The sequence below is a fragment of the Cuculus canorus genome, chromosome 4 (genome assembly GCF_017976375.1).
Source record: "Cuculus canorus isolate bCucCan1 chromosome 4, bCucCan1.pri, whole genome shotgun sequence".
NCBI lineage: Eukaryota > Metazoa > Chordata > Aves > Cuculiformes > Cuculidae > Cuculus > Cuculus canorus.
In genome coordinates this window covers 76651368-76668961 of record NC_071404.1, presented here as the reverse complement: position 1 = coordinate 76668961, position 17594 = coordinate 76651368, and the positions used below count along the sequence as shown (strand labels likewise).

The window sequence follows — 17594 nt, the reverse complement described above, 5'->3', positions numbered from 1 at the left end:
AATGAGCACAGTCACAGCATAAAGTATGTCTTCCCCTTTCCTAACCATACGTACTATTTAATCCATGTGCATACATGGACTGAATATAGTGGGGGCCACTATCTTGAGCTTCCCAATTGAGTTTTCCCAATACTTCAGTTTCACCGTTGTGTCTGATGTCTAATGACATTTGTACTTCATATTTTCAGTCAAAATAATTCAGCTTCTAACTCACTCTTGTGACATTTCCTATTAAGTGCTGATATCTATGAAAATAGTAATGAAACTTCTTAATACAGCAGTAATGAAACTTTTTAAGGAAAAGTATGGAGAATGCTGCTTTGGAGATGGAAGAGAATTTAGGAATGGAATAATTTCATTTTCTGCTCATCATTTCTCAGAAATCACGAATGATACGATATCTTCATTTACAATATTTTATTTCCTTTTGAGTCAAGTCTGCTCTGAAATAATTACCTACATTACATGATCCTCCAAAACACTATTAAATCTGCCCTATGGGTAATTTTTCTTTCTTATAGCTGATGTGCTTGTAATATTTATATATATATGCATAATAATATGAATATATAATTTAATGCTTGTAATACATATATGCTTGTTTTATATATATTCATATTTTCATATATATATGCACACAAGCACTGCCCATTACAAAAGAGACAGCTTATCAGATCCTCAGCAGTGTAGACTGAGTGACCACACCGCCCAATTGCTCCCAAACCAAGAGGCTACTTAGACTGGAGAAACAGAATCACAAGGAACAGATCAAAAGTCACGGAAATGAAAAAGGAATGTTTACCGTTTTCAAAGTAGAACCGGTGGAAGTCCATCCCCTCTACAAGATTACCCAAAGCTTCAGGTTCAAAAGATGTGAGTCCTGGATCACAGATTTTTCTGTGGGAAAGAGGGAATTCTGTAATAAACACATGCAGTTATCTAAAACAACTTTGGAGAGATTACTTTTTAAATGTTTTCTTTCTTCCCATCAGACATGTTATTACCTGTACCATTCCACTAGAAAAGAACAGAACATAAACGGGGATAAGTAATGGAGCTCTGCTTCCACCTTAATTAGTAAATCTGGCCGTCGCCTTTAGGTGGAGAAGTTTTCATAAACATTATCTTTTGAACAGAAACCAACACTGCCAAAGAATGCTGCACAAGTCAATGGTATTACAACTAGAAATTTTTGCTTGTGACTCTGGAAACTGCTTCTGGGGAACCCGAAGGTTAATTTTTATGTCTCGGACCATTATTGAAGCAAGATTTAATTCTAAATTTTTTTTTAAAACTGAAAGAATGCAGGTACGAATTTGCACTAAGTTTCCAACTGACATTTGTGCAAGGGTTTTAATGTGATCATACCAAACTAAAGTTGAGTGCTGGCAAGCCGTTAAACAGGACAAGCAGCGTCACTGAAGAACTGTGAGGTTTGTGCTGCAACAGGATATAATCCACCCACAGAAACAGGACAGCACAAGAAATGCTGAGAAGGGCTTTCTCTACTTTTAAAATATTTTTTTTGTTGAGGTAGGAAGAGAAGCAGAGATGGAATTGTGTCTTTGCTGAGATGGAAATCAGTCCACCTTCCCCCAGCAAATTCTTGCACAGTCCTCAGCAGGGTCTGCTGGAAACTAAATTCCACATAGTTTTTCATGCTCAGAAGTACAAGTGGGATTCTGGCTAATAACAATTTCAAATTACAATTAAAAAAAAAGCTTCCAAGAGGTTTCTACCGTGTTTCCTGGATTCTAAATCACAAAGACTCTATATTCATACACCAAGACAGATCACTGTATATTTTGGGTCAGAATTATGACTAATTCATTGAGTTTACAAGAGCAGCTCCTCTGAAATCAGCAACGAGGCTCATCTAAAGCCAGGGTAAAGCAGCTATGAACGTGTCTTGCGTTTCATGGGGGCGGCTGAGAATGAACGTCAACAATACATACATACAAACATACACACTCACATATAAATATGCATGTTTACATATACAGTGTCAAATACATCCACTCTCCTCACTCCCTCCGACATGAGAAAACTTACGTGTAAGCTTCAAAGTCCCCATTGTTGATGGCTTCAATCAACTGCTCAGTAACCTTGATAATCTCCTGCTTACGAGCTAGAGAGAGAGAGAGAGATACAAATACAACTCTTAAAACAGAAGGCAAAGTGGAAGGTGACAGCTGAAAGGCTGTCAGAACAGCCATTATCAAAGGTACTCTCCCATTCCCCAGCTGGTGCAAGGACCATTTTTCTTCCTTATCTATGATCGAAGGACAAGATGTCATACTGCTGCTTCAGTGTACTCATGTATTCATGAGGAAATTAAATGCATGCCAAGAACAATCCACTTTCCTATCGTGCTTCTAATCTGCTTTTCTTCCCTGAAGGAGTCGCTCTTTAGAAACCGAAACAAACCCAAATCCAAACCCCAATTCTTAACTTCAAATTAAAGGTAACCTATTATTGTTTCACAAGTGATGCTTTTAATGTTTTATATACACATGGGCCTTTACCTTTTAAATGTCTAATGCTGATTTTCAGGAATCCTTGGAACACTCAAGTGTTTGCTTTGGCCAAATGCGTACATTTAAGTGAAGAAGAATTCAGGTCCTAAGCCTGAATCAAGACAATCAAGATTGTCTGCTGCAAAGCCTACGGATTACACATAGCGCATGCACATCCACACAGGTCTAATCACAACACAGTGTCTTTCAGCTCTGACTTCGGTGACTGTGCCTATCCTTGGCTTGTAAAACGCTTACCATATCTGTATTACAATAAACCTCAATTACACCATTAGGTGATATTACAGTACATCTACTAACTAATAATAATAAACGCTAAATAGTACCAGAAGAATTATATATTAAAAACAACTGTTTGCATACACCTCAAAGGCAAAAGTAGGTGAAACAGTTTCTCTGTTATCCATCAGTCAAGAAAGAAGCCGAAAGTTCCGTACTTTTTAATGCTGATAGGAGTTACACTAAAATACTGCAGAGTAAACACATTTATGCACAGTGGTGTGGTTATTACTAATACCAGTTACCGTAGGAGGGAAACTCTTAAAAAAAGACTTTATCAAGACAGAAAAATCTTACTGACTTCACTTTGAAAACTGACTTCTACTTTTAAAAACTTGTTTTCTGAGGAACAAAAGTTTATATTTTCGCACTGTACCTTCATCATCTGCTAAAGTTCAACCTTATACCTATGAAGTTCGATCAGAGTGGCACTGCTCTCAAATACAGATATTTTTGAGTTTCATGCTAAACAGATAAGGGGCAGATATTTTATGAACACATTTGCCAGGATTTAACGTCTATTCAACTCCTTATTAAACCTCAGAAAGACAATTTGGAAGAGGAAGCTTGAAATACAAAGAAATGCATACAAACTGGCTGCACTAGCTCTCTGTGCAAGCAACAACTGTAATTCTCCTGCACACTCCTACACATGGATCGCACTATTAACACACACATGCTCGTGCAAACATGCTTAGAATTTTCAAACCAAAGTACTGAGAGATCTCGCATTCTTCTTCCAAAGGAAAATGTTGCCAAGCATAGGCAGAATGTCAGCTGTACTGCAAGAACTGGCATCATGGTGTTAAAGAACCTTTTCATTTCTTTTAGGCTCCACCACCACTTTTAGTAGGCGCACATCTAATGTGGTCAGAAAAAAGCACCAAAAAGAAACCAGCGTGGAGAAAAAAGTGGATATAATGGTCTAGCAAGGCTTTTTGTGAATATCTCTTGACTACTAGGTAGTGGGATGGGTAAGAATATTTCAAGTACGAATCGCTTTATTTTTCACAAAGACTGTGGTAAGAACAAAGCATTTTAAAGACGAGATGTTTTGACTGCAGATAAGCAGTGGCTCAGTTGCCATATGTTTAAACCACATGGACCAAACCTGCGGACACTGTATGGCACTGTCAGCACGACCCAAGTGGTAGGATGGCTGATCAACAAATAACAGTGCAGCATTACAAAACACATTTCTTTTCCAAGTTCTACCATGAGAAGCATGCAGTTAACATCCAAGTTATACATACCGGGACAGGGAACAGCAAAGAACAGTGAATACCCAAACATATTGTATTACAAAACACTGTCATCCAAATCCAGTGGCTTGTTGAGGTGTTTTGCTTTGTTTGAAATGAATGGTGTGCAACAGCTCAGCTGGATGGTAACCTGGATCACTGGGCATCTGCTTGTGCCTTCAATAGTTTGAGTTAAAGGAATGTGAATGACAGAAGTTTCTCTCTGCGAATCGTTGAGATTCATAGAATTGATTTCAACCTGAGTGAGAATGGATTTTTTTTGCTAAAATACACTTAAAAAAAACAGTTTAGGTCAATAAAATGTTGCACTTCAGCCACATCTGTGATGTTGCACAACATTAGAAGCTATAATCCAACAACAGCCCCAGAAGGCAGAAATTGACCTGTATTGCTCTTTTTCCTGGTTTTAGTTCCAAAATGAAATTGCAGCGGAACATTACGTTGAGGCTTTCTGATAGGAGCCACCTGATGTTCCAGCATAGTTTCTCTGGGTCGTACTAACACTTATCAGAGCTGTGTCTGCTGACCTGTCATGGAATATAAGCCACTTCCATCAGGAAACTGTACAGGCCAGCAAAATAATTCAAGGAGATTAAGGGAGTCTCACTGGCTCAAATCAATCGCAGTCCAGTCCCAGCACTGGCATCAGTGCTTCCAGTACTTGCGGAAAAGCTTTGCCGTTCACAATGTGGACCATCAGGAACAGAAAGACGTTGCCAAATCATTTGCCTTCCAACTCATTTTTCTACACAATTACGAGCACCACGTGGAACTGTATATGAAAGCAACTACGCTGCTTTTCCCTTCCAGCAACACACAAATAATAAATGTACTAGAAAACCATATTTCTTCTTATTTAGTGACCTGACATGCAATCTCCTCAGCAGAAAGCAACTAAGACAGTCAGAGATGAAACATAATTGAGAAGCTCGAGTTCCAGAAATCATTTATCCTGTGCGCAATCCCCCACCTTGTTCTTAGACTTTATTCGAGAGCAAGAGAGAACATTACAAGAAAAACATGGTCAAGAACAAGGCAGTATGAAATATTCAGTAACATCAGATATCAAAGAATAATTAAGAATCTCAGTAGCCACTGTAATTTTACACCAGCCTCCCCTGTTTGGGGAGATCTTTTTTATCTTGCCATGTTATACTTTCTGTGTAGGTATGTGTGTGGGTGCAGGCAGACTGAGTACAAATGCAAACCAAAAGTATTTCAGTCAGCAGTAATTACATTGTCTAGGAAGCAGAGAGTTAGCCTGGGAGGAAGGAAGAGAAAGGAGACAGGGAAGAAGTGGAATACAACGTACAGAAAACAGGAACGATAGTGGAAAGCAGTGAGATGGCAAACACAGCTTTCATTTGGTGGCCACATGAATCAAGTCAAATACTTGTGCTTTTCCTCTATTCAAAGGAAGAAACAGGGAGGGCACTGAAGGTGAAATAAGGTGAAATGGATAATGGTAGGAACAAGGTAATGTTATCATAAACAACACCTGACAGAAATAACTGGTGCTTATTGAAGTGGTGGGAAAATTACAGATCTTCCTTATAAATTTGATGGACTCCACCTAGCATATGTTCTTCCAAACCTCTGATTTCTTTTTCCATCTAAATACACATTACAAACTATGCAAGGACAACACACGAACACACGAGGCATTGGGGAAGAGGCATCTGGCCAGTTCCCATTTGCCAGATAACTGTCACTTTCAATCACCATTTTAATTTGATTTTTTTTTTTTTTGGATGCAATAATAAACTTTGCTTGTATTGAATTCCAAGAGAATTCTGCTGTTTGATGCACAGTAGCAGTACTAAACTATGGTAGTTTTTACTTGATGGGCAGTAAGAACTTCCTAAAATGTACTTCAGCTCTGGTTAAAGCTGGCCAGAAGTCCATTTGTTCTCTCACAGTGCGATGAGACAATCGTATTGAACCAAAATACGCAATTTCTTTGGCATCGGGAGCTGTGCTTATTAAATTATTGTCTTATTCTTTCCCCTTAAAATGTCATGTCTTCAGGGTGTAAGGACTCTATCACAGCATAAGAACTCATGGCTTTTAAGACTTTGTGTGATAAATTTTCCTGGAGAAAAGAAGGCTCCAGGGAGATGTTAGAGCAGCTTCCAGTACTGAAAAGGGGTTCAGGAAAGCTGGGGTGGGGCCCTTGATGGGGGAGGGCAGAGAGAGAATGAAGGGGTAACAATTTTAAGTTGAAAGAGGAGAGACTTAGATGAGGGGAGATAGGAAGAAAGCTTTGCTGTGAGAGTGGTGAGGCCCTGGCCCAGGCTGCCCAGAGCAGCCGTGGCTGCCCCATCCCTGGAGGTGTCCAAGGCCAGGTTGGATGGGGCTTGGAGCCTGATCCAGTGCGAGGTGTCCCACTTGGAACTGGATGGGCTTTAAGGTCCCTCCCAACTCAAACCATTCCATGATTTTATAATTCTATGACATTTCAAAACCACTCCAGGATACAGGAGGAAACCTCAAACATAGTGATGAGATTCTGATAAAACTGGTTCAGTTACTTTTTCTAAGGGGTATGATAAGAGCCAATGGAAAATTTAAAGCCTGACCCTTCTATACTGTTTTAGAATAAGGCAATGGCTTTCTATGGTACAAAATGATATAATTTCTGTGAGCAAAAGGTTACTTAGGAAAAATACATTTAGTATTTTTAAAACAACTATGGTGTAAGAGAAGAACATTGTTAAAAGAAGTCAAAGGTGCTGAGCCATTTTCTTGAAAAACTATTAATGAAAAGGACTGCAGAGAGAACAGCAGAAAGGTATCATAAACCAGCAAGCTTGGTGGAAAGGATGGTAGCTTTTACATTCATTGCTCAGAATACGTGTGAAGTAAATACGTTAAAGAAATGACCATGGATTTACTCTCTAAATAGGACCTTGTCCCCTGTAGGGTCAGTGAGCAAAGGAATAAGATACTAAGTTAAAAAAAATAAGTCCTGCTTTGGCAGGTGAGCAGTTATATAAGTAATACCAAAGGCAGTGCAGACAAAAATATTAAGATGAGCAGCTATAAAAAAGACCAAACAAGAAGAAAAGAACAAACCAGAAGATTTTCAAAGAGTGGCTAAAACTATTCTTGTGGTGCTGCTGCAGTGCATGTGTTAATGTTAAAGAAGTTACTAACCTCTAGCTACATTTCACTACCTTTTTACCCACTCAGCTAAATGGAGAGGATAATGTTTCATAAGCAAAGAACACAAAATAAGTAAGAACATAATTTACTCAAAAAGCATCTAATACTCCAAATGCCTGAAACCTATAAGGTGCAGTCCTGCAGTTAGTGACATCGAGTATCACAGGGAAAAAGAAGTACAAATCAACTGCCAACGCTTTTCATAGAATCATGGAATGATTTGGGTTGGAAGAGACCTTAAAGCCCATGTATAGTTCCACTCCCTGCCATGGGCAGGGACACCTCCCACTGGACCAAGTTGCTCCAAGCCCCATCCAGTCTGGCCTTCAACATCTCCAGGGATGGGGCAGCCACAGCAGCTCTGGGCAACCTGGGCCAGGGCCTCACCACTCTCACAGGAAAACATTTCTTCCTACCTCCCATCAGCTCAATCTCCCCTCTTTCAGCTTAAAATTCTTACCTTCTCATCCTATCCCTGCACTCCCTGATCCAGAGCCCCTCCCCAGCTTTCCTGGAGCCCCTTTCAGCACTGGATGCTGCTCTAAGGTCTCCCCCACAGCCTCCTCTTCTCCAGGCTGAACAATCCCAACTCTCTCAGCATGTCCTCGTATGGGAGCTGCTCCAGCCCTCAGGTCAGCTTTGTGGCATTCTGTTCTGTTCTAGGAGGGAATTATGGGGCTATTCTTCCCTTCTTGTAGCCCCATGAGACATCTGTAAACTCAATCTACAAGAATCACAGAGAAACAATGGATATTTTGGTATTTGAAATGCAGAGAGAAGGTGGAGAATAAAAGCAGACTGTAGACATCAAAAAATAAAGTCTTCAGAAATACACGTACCAGAAACCCAATATTTTGTGAAACACAAAAAAGAACCCTCGGTAATAGAATGACCCACATTTTACCCTTGGATTTTTATCAAAACTGCCGGCAGTATTTTTGTTCTGAAAATAATCATAATTTAAAACGCCTTATGCTTCGTTCAGCTATTGGGGTATCTTTCTACTGTTATCAATACTCTGGATGATTGACTATGTAATTACTATACTGGAATGGTTATTAATTACCCCCACTGATCCTACAGAAATAGGAACACACTTTTTAAATTGTTCTTTGACACATTTCTTTTAATAAAAATTAACCCAGGAACAGTCATCATACTAGCAAAGCATAAACCCAGTATTTTTGGTCTTTCAGAAAACAGCTTATCAAACAGGCACAGCGCAGCCAGTGCTTGCAACAGGGCCTGTGAAACCCATAGCAAACATGATCACCTTCATCTTTCCAATAACACGCAAAGGGGGGAATAGCACCCCCCTCACTACAAGCTGCCTCGAAGCAGATAGCGATGAAATCCCTGCTAAGCAGTAAAGCACCTTTCCAGAGGAATGAGGTAGCCTGTTCACGGATTAGCACACGAACTCAGAGATTATTAAAATTATTCTGCTTCTTTCTTGCTTGCATTCTTCTCAAGGAAAAAACCTTATAACTTTTCAACTCGCTACGCTTAACTACATATCTCGGTGCACATCAGATTGGATTAATCTCACAACATTTCGGACGTACATAAGTACAGACAAGTGAGTTTGTTCTCTCAGCTCCCCTATGTTTTAGTCAATGGAGAGAAATAAGCACTTTCAGGGCACGATTCATCATATCCTAAAATAGATACTTAAGACAAGTGTGACTCATCTGACCTATTTGCGTTGACTAGAGGGAGTCTAGACAACTGGCTCAAATATAGGCATCTACATTGTGGAGGTTGTCTAAATCTGCGGAGACAAATCCTACCCCTTGTGCTATCATTTTAAAACAGTACAGTCCTTATGAAGGTGACACCAGCCTGCTAAAACTCAGTGGCACAGTATGGGGAACTCGCTTCATTTCTAACCTGACCATTCTCCCAACAAACTGCAATTAGATGGAAAGCATACAGCTACTAATGTTATTTCTATCCTCTGAAAGTAACCACAGTTTGGAAAGAAGTAGGAAGAGACTAATTGAAGAGTCTTGTGTTGTATAAGGAGTGCTGCCTATGTGGATGTACCAGATGCCATTTGACTTTACAGCATGGATGCTACCTCAGGAGCAGAGGAATCCAGCAAATGTCACAAAATGTTTGTCAAAAGCATTCCCTTCACATCACTATTTGAAAATTCTCTGTGGATAATTTCTCTTACAATTTATCCCATAATTAATCCAAGAAATTAATTTCTGTGAAGAAGATAGAAAAAGCTGCATCAATAAATAACTGGCTGAATCATAGCTCTCCATAGAAAACACCCAGGCCCTCAGACACACGGTATGCGACAGGAGACTTACAAAATTTAGCGTATGTAAGATCAGAGCTTATCTCCCACCCCACTGCTTAACTTTAAACCTGTTATGAACTAAGACATCTGAGTTGTCATTGTACATGACACATCTCTCTCCTAGTGCCTGCTGATCCCAAAGATTCACTCTGATTCATCAAATTATAATATGGGTGGATGGTTTGCAGAACTGTTTTTAGACTACTGACGGTCTTTCACCCTTTCTGAAAACCTGTAAGCCTACTACTTGCCCAATAAAAAAAAATGTAGTTCATTACACATGTAGGCAAACAACTGAAAAATTATCCCAGCACTTCTCCACCCTATTCTGACAAAAAAGATCAAATAAAATGAATGCATTTCCTGTATAAACCTTTATCATAATATGATGTCAAGCAAATTGTCACATGCCCCACATAGTTTCTTTTTATTTATATGAAATTAATTCTTTCTCAACATGCCCTCTCCTTGGAGCTACCATAAATTATATTATTACTTATACTGTGTGGCAAATATTGGCAAATGTTTATTTTTTAATGACGAATCACCTACAGTCTCAGAATAAAGTTATAACATGGTCATTGCACTTACAAGATACCACACTAAGGTTTCTCAGTGTGCTACATTAATCATGGAATCTGGCTGCTGTCTCAAGAAATGATGTTTAAAGTCTTGATAACTGACACATTAACAAGCTTTGCCTCTGTGCTCCTACTTCATTGCTCCACTGATTCAGAGATATCTTGTTGTTCACTAGTATTTTAAAATGGAAAATCAATAGTAACGCTCAATTCTACATCGCTTTTCTTTTAAATAAGCTATAAAAGCCATGAGATGTTTTGAGATAATAACAACAACAACAATAATAATAACAATAATCCCCAAACAATCCATCTAAGAAATGTGGCATTTGCCTAGTTTACTCATAGGAAACTGTGTTACCTTTAAAAATATATCCCTCAGTACCTCAAGCATCTGGGGCTGGAATGAAGATGTTTTATCCCCCAGGACTTAATTTAACTACATGATAATCCTCCTTCCTCAATTTGCCTTTTCTCCACATGCCACTTTTACATCACCTTTTTCCCAAGTCTGGGACAGCAGATTAAACCCAACGAAGCTTACCAGCTAAGAAATCAATGTTTTTCTTGTTTATAATTACAGTGTATACTGATGATTACAATAATTGCTACTCAACAACAGAGAGTTCAGTTTCATACCACACAGAGCTAAAACTATAAAATGTTTCAGTTCCCACCTCCCTACCACTATGCTGCCAGGTCCAGGAATTCATCTAGCTAATATCAGGAGCCCTTCACATTTCCATACCCTTTGGACATAAAGAAACTGACTGGGCCTCTGACCACCACCTCCCATCCTCAACTTTGTAGTGTGACTTCCATATCACTTTTTTCTTCTCAATTCTCAAATTCACTCTTCGAAAACACTGACTTGAATTCTTGTGTAATGTAATTTAAAACTCGTGATCACTTGAGCCAGTAACATTGTCTCTGGGAGCCCAGTAACTCCCATGTAGTTTACCAAAAAGTCTCAGCAGTATTAACTTTCACTGTGTTCTTAATATCAATAAGTGCTAGTGAAAATAATTCAGTGCTATAGCTGTTCGTAGTAGTTACCTTTTTTCTCGTGAATGCAAGTCTGCCAGTGTACACCACTCCAATATCCTCTTTCCAGTAATATTGCTGAGACCTCTACCATCTGTACCAGCATTCTGAAACAGATCCTTAGGGCTATCCCAACAAAACTCTGCTTCAAAGCAATGTCAGCACAAACACATCTTCTGTTAGCCACACCTAACAGCTTACTCAATTTCTTTTTACTCGTACTTGAGTGAATCCTTTCTGAATTATCCCAGATGATGGGACTGCTGAGTCCCACTAACTGTACAGCTACAGAAAACACTGCATTATCATGGCCATCTCTAAAATCACCTCACACCAGAACCACACATTTTTACAATTAAGCTGAGGGAGGACAGTGGGCTTACAGGCACTTTGTAGTTTCACTGGTCACTAAACTTATTTAATGAAATTAAATATTCCTATTACTGGGATGAAAGCTATGTTGAAGCATAAGAATAAAAAACCACAAGCAAATCTGGTGCACACACAGATACTGGCTTAACTTCTGCTGTTTCACCACTAGAGTTTTAGCAAATTCTGCATTACTAGTCTGTAAATCATTGAAACAAAACCAAGTTGAAAGGCTAAGTGGCTGATGATGTAGGAGCACCATCATGTCTTCAACAAGTAGCTTTACGAGAATAATTTCACCTAACACTACTCCTGCCTCAGAGCAGATGGTTGTTTAACTTGACTGTTGTTGCCTTCCTTAAATGGAATTTCACCTGTACTTTTAAACAGGATTTTTGAGATGTTCATCTTGTGGAACAAAGTAGCAAAGAAGTGTGCTTGTTTCTGAAGTCACAGAATGAACAGAATAAATACGAGCTTGTTCCCTTTCTTAAAACGCCACTGTTCATAGATACTGTGCCATTCCTGCACCACTCTGTCAGCATATTTGTAGTTCTAATTTGATATACAGTCATCAATATATTACTATATACCAACCTGCTCCTCACTCAGAATGACGCTACTCTTTCCACAGTACCTGCCAACAGCTCTGATCGGAGACAGCCCCTCATCTCCAGCACCGACTCTCCCCTCTCAACTGCATTAGCTGCATCTACCAAAAATTCCACTCACATTTAAAATAGGGGTCAGATCCGTTACACCCCCTGTGTTTCCAAGAGCCCATCTGGATCTCACCTTTACCAGTGCAAGTGCCCATCCTTAGTACCAGTGCAACCACCCTAACACACACAGGATGCAGGACCAGAACCCAGCAAGAAGAACTGTTCTTTCTAGGAAGTCATTCCCTGTTTTGATCCACATGGTCGCTCCACTCTAAAGAATTTCTGAGTTAATTTAGAATCAAGAAACGCATCTACACAGGCCTTTTACATTCTACCAGCACACAAGCTGCTATCATGATGCCTTTTCTCTCTCATATTTAAACTGCTCAAACACAGTCTCCTCACCCTGAAGATTTCCTTTACAGTTAACTGGTCACTAACCATCACAGACCTCCTCCTAAGCAAGCATGAAACTTTTCAGTTGTAATGAATCAATGCTTTAAGCTAACAGCTACCAAAGCAGCTTTAAGGTCTGTTTATCAATTGTGACGCTAAAGAAAGTAACTTGACGACATCCAGAAACATAAACCGGTAATTAAACTGGAGACCCTATCCAGGATTCAAGCCAGAGGAGACAGTGAAATCTATCCCTAAGGTGATAACTGCTGCAAAGATTACCTCTGCAAGATACAATTTTCTGAAATACATGCCTGTTTATTCTGCTGTTACTGATGATGATAATATTTTTACAACTAATAAAACCTAGCCAAGAAATAAATATCTAAATAAATCCACTCGTACATTTGTAAACTCTAAGAAAAGGTCACTCTTAGATCAGAGGGTGATCACAGCAGTGACTGTTTTGGGGGTACTGTCAGATGAGAGGGAAGGAGGAGACCGAGAGACAAAAGAGGTCATCTGAACAGATGAGTCTCTCAACTTACACAGCAGAGAGGAAGGAGTGGAGCGGGAGAGCTCAGACTCAAGCGAGTGACTCTCTGAGTTTCTTGTGGACTTGCCCGCTGAATTGATGGAAAGAAACACAACATATGAACAAATAAAGATGAAGAGGTAGAGTGTGATCAGAATCCTCAGCAGGCACTGGCAGCAGGAGCGGCCGCTGGGGCACGGCAAGGGTGGTGGCCAGTGAGATGAAGAAGCAATGGAAGAGGAGGAGTGGTGGGTGGAACATAACCTCTCCATGTCACCCTCCTTTGTAAGAGCTGTATAAGGGTCAAGTAGATGAGGAGGAAGAAAAAAGAGAAGGCCAAAAGAAAAAATAATGATAATTTAATTACAAGCAACAAGAACTTATAAAAAAATCTTTGAGCACACAAACAATGTTAATGATGTACTTCTGGGAGGCAGTGTGGGTGCCAAAGAACAGTCGGAAAGGTCGTAGCCATAAATGACTCTGTTCAGATGCCAGTGCAGATTTACCCCTCTATTCCAGTGCCGAGATATACAGGGTTTTGAAAGAGCTTTTAAAAAAATATTCTTTGAAATTTTAAGGTTTTTCTTCAGGAAAGCATTTTCCAAATGGATTAGTTTAAATTGGTTTTAGTAAATTCCTAGTTTTAGTAAAAGAAAAACAACAGGTATAAAATGAAATAAATTGGCAAAACCTATGAAAATGCATTCTTCCTGAATGGTTAACATTTTGAAGCCATGTAACTTACAGATGAATTAGGTAGCACAGATCAGCCCAAATTTACCTAGCTTGTACGTGCCCTACAACTCCGCAATTTTTCCCATCAGGAATCATCATTCTTACTAGTGCTTTAATTAATTCATTTCCAGGGGCAAAAAAAAAACACCACAAGAAGTCTAGATTTCCTGTTCATGATAAATTCAACAACTCAACTTTATAAAAGGCTGTGCACTGCTGGCAAAAATAACAATGGTATCTGCACTGTTACTGAAAATAACATATCAGTCTCACATCTAAGGGATGTTGCCAAAGAGTTCCAGTCTCATTACCACAGGAAGGAGAAATCCCACAAGCAAACCCCGAAGGTGGCATTGCCTGTAGTCCAGTTTTCAGTATGTTCTGTCTACCCCTGTCCTTCTGTTTCGGAGGGATCACTGTCACGGACACAAGCCCGTGATCAATTGTTAAGGGCAGATGTTTGTGTAAGGAAGGAACCTGAACTACAGCTTCAAGTAATTTCAGGCTCTAATTTGAGAATTGGCTTATTCCTTGAATTATTAAATTTCACTGTTGTTTGCCAAGCACTGTTTCTGGTAAAAGAAAATTCTTCCAGTCCTAAAAGATGTAAATGCATACACAAGCAAGACAAATTCACTAAGATTTTCAGTACATAACAAATGAAAAAGAAGCCTGATTTTACTGTCTTCAAATTAAAATACCTGACTTCAAAGGTGAAAACAAGGTGAGATCCTAACATGAGAGGAGACTACTGTGTGCATTCCCTGATGGATACGAGTTAAGAATCTGTTCCTAAAGACACATTTGTAGTAGCTGATTAAAGATTTTTAATTGCTACCTTTGTTAATAAATTGTAACATCTGAAATACTTTGTACAGACAAGCATATGCACACAGGCTCCCACAGGGCACAAAACCCCACAACTGTGCTGGAGATATTCTATCCCACACAGACTCGCATCATCCACACATCTTTAACGTCAATTTGATAAAATAATAAGACATCCACTTGATGCAAAGCCGAATGTTTTGAATATGCGTGGGCAGGTAGTCTGCACAAAGGAAGGAAACTCGTGCCTGTCTGTGCAGCCTATGCACTGTTAGAATATTAGGAGGAGGGATAAAGTTCATAGATTGCACACCTTTGCAAAGAAGAGTCATTCTCTGCGAGGTGTGGGTCATAGTGCAACACTGTGAAACACATGCTAACTCTGCTTTTCGGTTGCAGAGTGGCATCCCCATTTCCCTTCTCCTTCACAGGAAAGAGAGTGTCTCTTTCTATGTTGTACTCCACACTGTGAAGAAAAGCAAAAAGATTTTTAACATCCTTTATCACCTAAGGTGGGGAACAGTCCTTCAATTTGGTAATAAGCTTCATGGAGCCTTGAGCATTCTGGTCTTGTGGGAGATGTCCGTGACCATGGCGAGGGGGTTGGAAATGGATGAGCCTTAAGGTCCCTTCCAACCCAAACCATTCTATAATTCTATGATCCCATGCTCATCTTGAGTATACACTGAAGGACCTAGTCAGTCAGTAATCCCAGAGAATCCTCTTTGCCACCTCCAAAAGCCATTTGTCCCTAGCAGTACCCGATCTCCAGCTGCAGCCAGTAGCTGTTCCCAACAAACAAACTGCTTTCTCACTGTTGTCCTAGAAAATCTACATCCAGAAGTGAAGTCTGGTGTAGGGGGAAAGTACCTTTGCTAAGTGCCTTCCTAAAGCATGAAGCTTGAGCTTATAATAGCTGTCAGAGCTGCAGGACTGCCTATTCCCTGAATCATTTCAGAAATTAGACCCTAGGGGTACTGTAGCTTTGATTTATGACAAAACAATCTGAAAAGCAGCCTCTGGTGGAAGACTGGAAGTGTGAGAGGAATACCAAAAAGTGAAAAAAAAGCAAGCTTGCAAGCAATTAATAACAGGGAGATTATATTTGTTTTTTAAATAAACGGAAAATGAAATCCCTGTACACTGGAATAAAATGTGCAGCTGGTGTCTGGTGAACAGGGCAGTGGAACAGCTGTGCATTTGGCCATGGCCTGATGCTGAAACAGCTGCATCAGCATGTGAGGTTATCGGGATCATCCCAGGCATTAGCAGCTCCAATGCCATTCTCGCCGGGAGAAAGCATCCCACCTTCCCACCAGCGTTGGGTGTGTTAACACCTTCCAGCTCCTTCTTCTGCAGCCTCCAGAAAACACACAATGCGACGCTCTCTCAGTCTCAGCTCATTATGTAGCAATGGGTAAGGAACTTACAAACAACAGGAAACTTAATCTCCTAAATATTTAACATCTGTCACTAATTTACAGCAAAGAGAAGGACAGGACTGGTGTCTTGTCTCAGACCTGTGATTACTGCACGACCGTCTTTTCTGTTTTGGGAATAAGGTACAGTGTGGCCGTTCACAGTTAATCTGCTCTTAACTGTGATAATGTGGATTCATATAAAATAATTTGGCAAACCATTTTCATTATGGTTTTCCTTATAATTGTATTCCTGAGATATAATTCCATGCACCAAGGTTCAGACAGAACTTTATAAAAATCCTACTGCTGTAACATCACGTTATATCATCACACAGAGGCCCTATAATTAAGGTATTCATTTAATGAGGTTAGTTGCTAAACTACACATAATGGTTTGGGGAAAGAAATACAGATTGTTATGAGTAAAGGCAAATTACACTGTATTTTCCTCCGCATCAGCTGCGGATCCCTGGAATTGTTCTCTAAGCCATTACTTCACATTAACTCAAACCGCTATCGCTAGGCTGTTATTCAAAGTGAGCAGGTACCGGCTGTTAATACACACAAGACTTCATTCAGGTGGAGGGGAGATGATTCATAGAAACTTTGAGAACAAAGCACCAACACCAGTGACTTAATTAGAGCTCACTGCAGCTTGTGCAGTACCGTAAGGTACCATTTACAGCTGCACAGCTGCTAGCAGTGGATAGAAAACCTTCTCAGCACCGAGGGAACACTAGCTGTGCAAAAGTAGGGAAAAAAAATCGCTCCAGCACCACAAACTGTGGCTATTGGCCCGTGCACCAGCTGAGCTCCATCGCCTTTCCAACAGCAGCACGAAAGGAGCAGCAAGAACAAGACCGAAGGCTCTGCCCCACTTGCTCTGCTCTCCCATGCCAGCCTGAACCAAGCTGCTGCGTACAAATGTCTGATGAACCTCTTACACAATATAAAATCCACATGTCCAACATGGTGCTCCTTGGACAGCCGCTACCAGCAGACTGGGCTTCGTGTTTACACCACCGACTCCTGATCCTGGCAATACCGGTATCTGTATCAAACACACAGCACCTGTTCTACCAGCACAGTACCCATTCTACCAGTGGAAACTCAGCACTGGATAGCTATGACACAGTTCTACTCTCAAATTCGAGAACGCTCCCATGCTCTTCAGAGGCCAACACAGCTCTTCAGGAGATTCAGAGCTGTATCTCAGGGCAAAATTTGGCTAATACATGCTTTGAAGAGTGCCTTAGGCATTGTTCAACTTCCAACACACAGCAAACTCCACGTTACAACGGTTCACTAAGAATTTTCTTTTCCATTCTCCATGTTCTACCTTCGCTACCACCTCTGGCTTGCGTTTCATTTGCACATACAACATTGTTCTTTGAAGTTTAAAAAACAATCTTTTCTGTGAACCAGAGACACACAAAACTAATGCTCTTTTTAGAAGAGCATTTTTT

At 40.1% G+C, this 17594-nt stretch overlaps 1 protein-coding gene across 23 annotated transcripts in view; it reads right to left on the bottom strand.

Moving 5' to 3' along the window:
- CAMK2D (calcium/calmodulin dependent protein kinase II delta) overlaps positions 1-17594 on the bottom strand; it is a 137985-nt gene that overhangs the window by 5976 nt on the left and 114415 nt on the right. For all 23 annotated transcript variants that reach the window (XM_054065939.1, XM_054065918.1, XM_054065924.1 and 20 more), the window contains 2 exons: positions 2053-2128; positions 803-897 (listed from right to left, as the gene is read on the bottom strand). In XM_054065939.1, coding sequence (XP_053921914.1) covers positions 803-897; positions 2053-2128 — 171 coding nt within the window. The remainder of the gene's footprint in view (positions 1-802; positions 898-2052; positions 2129-17594) is intronic.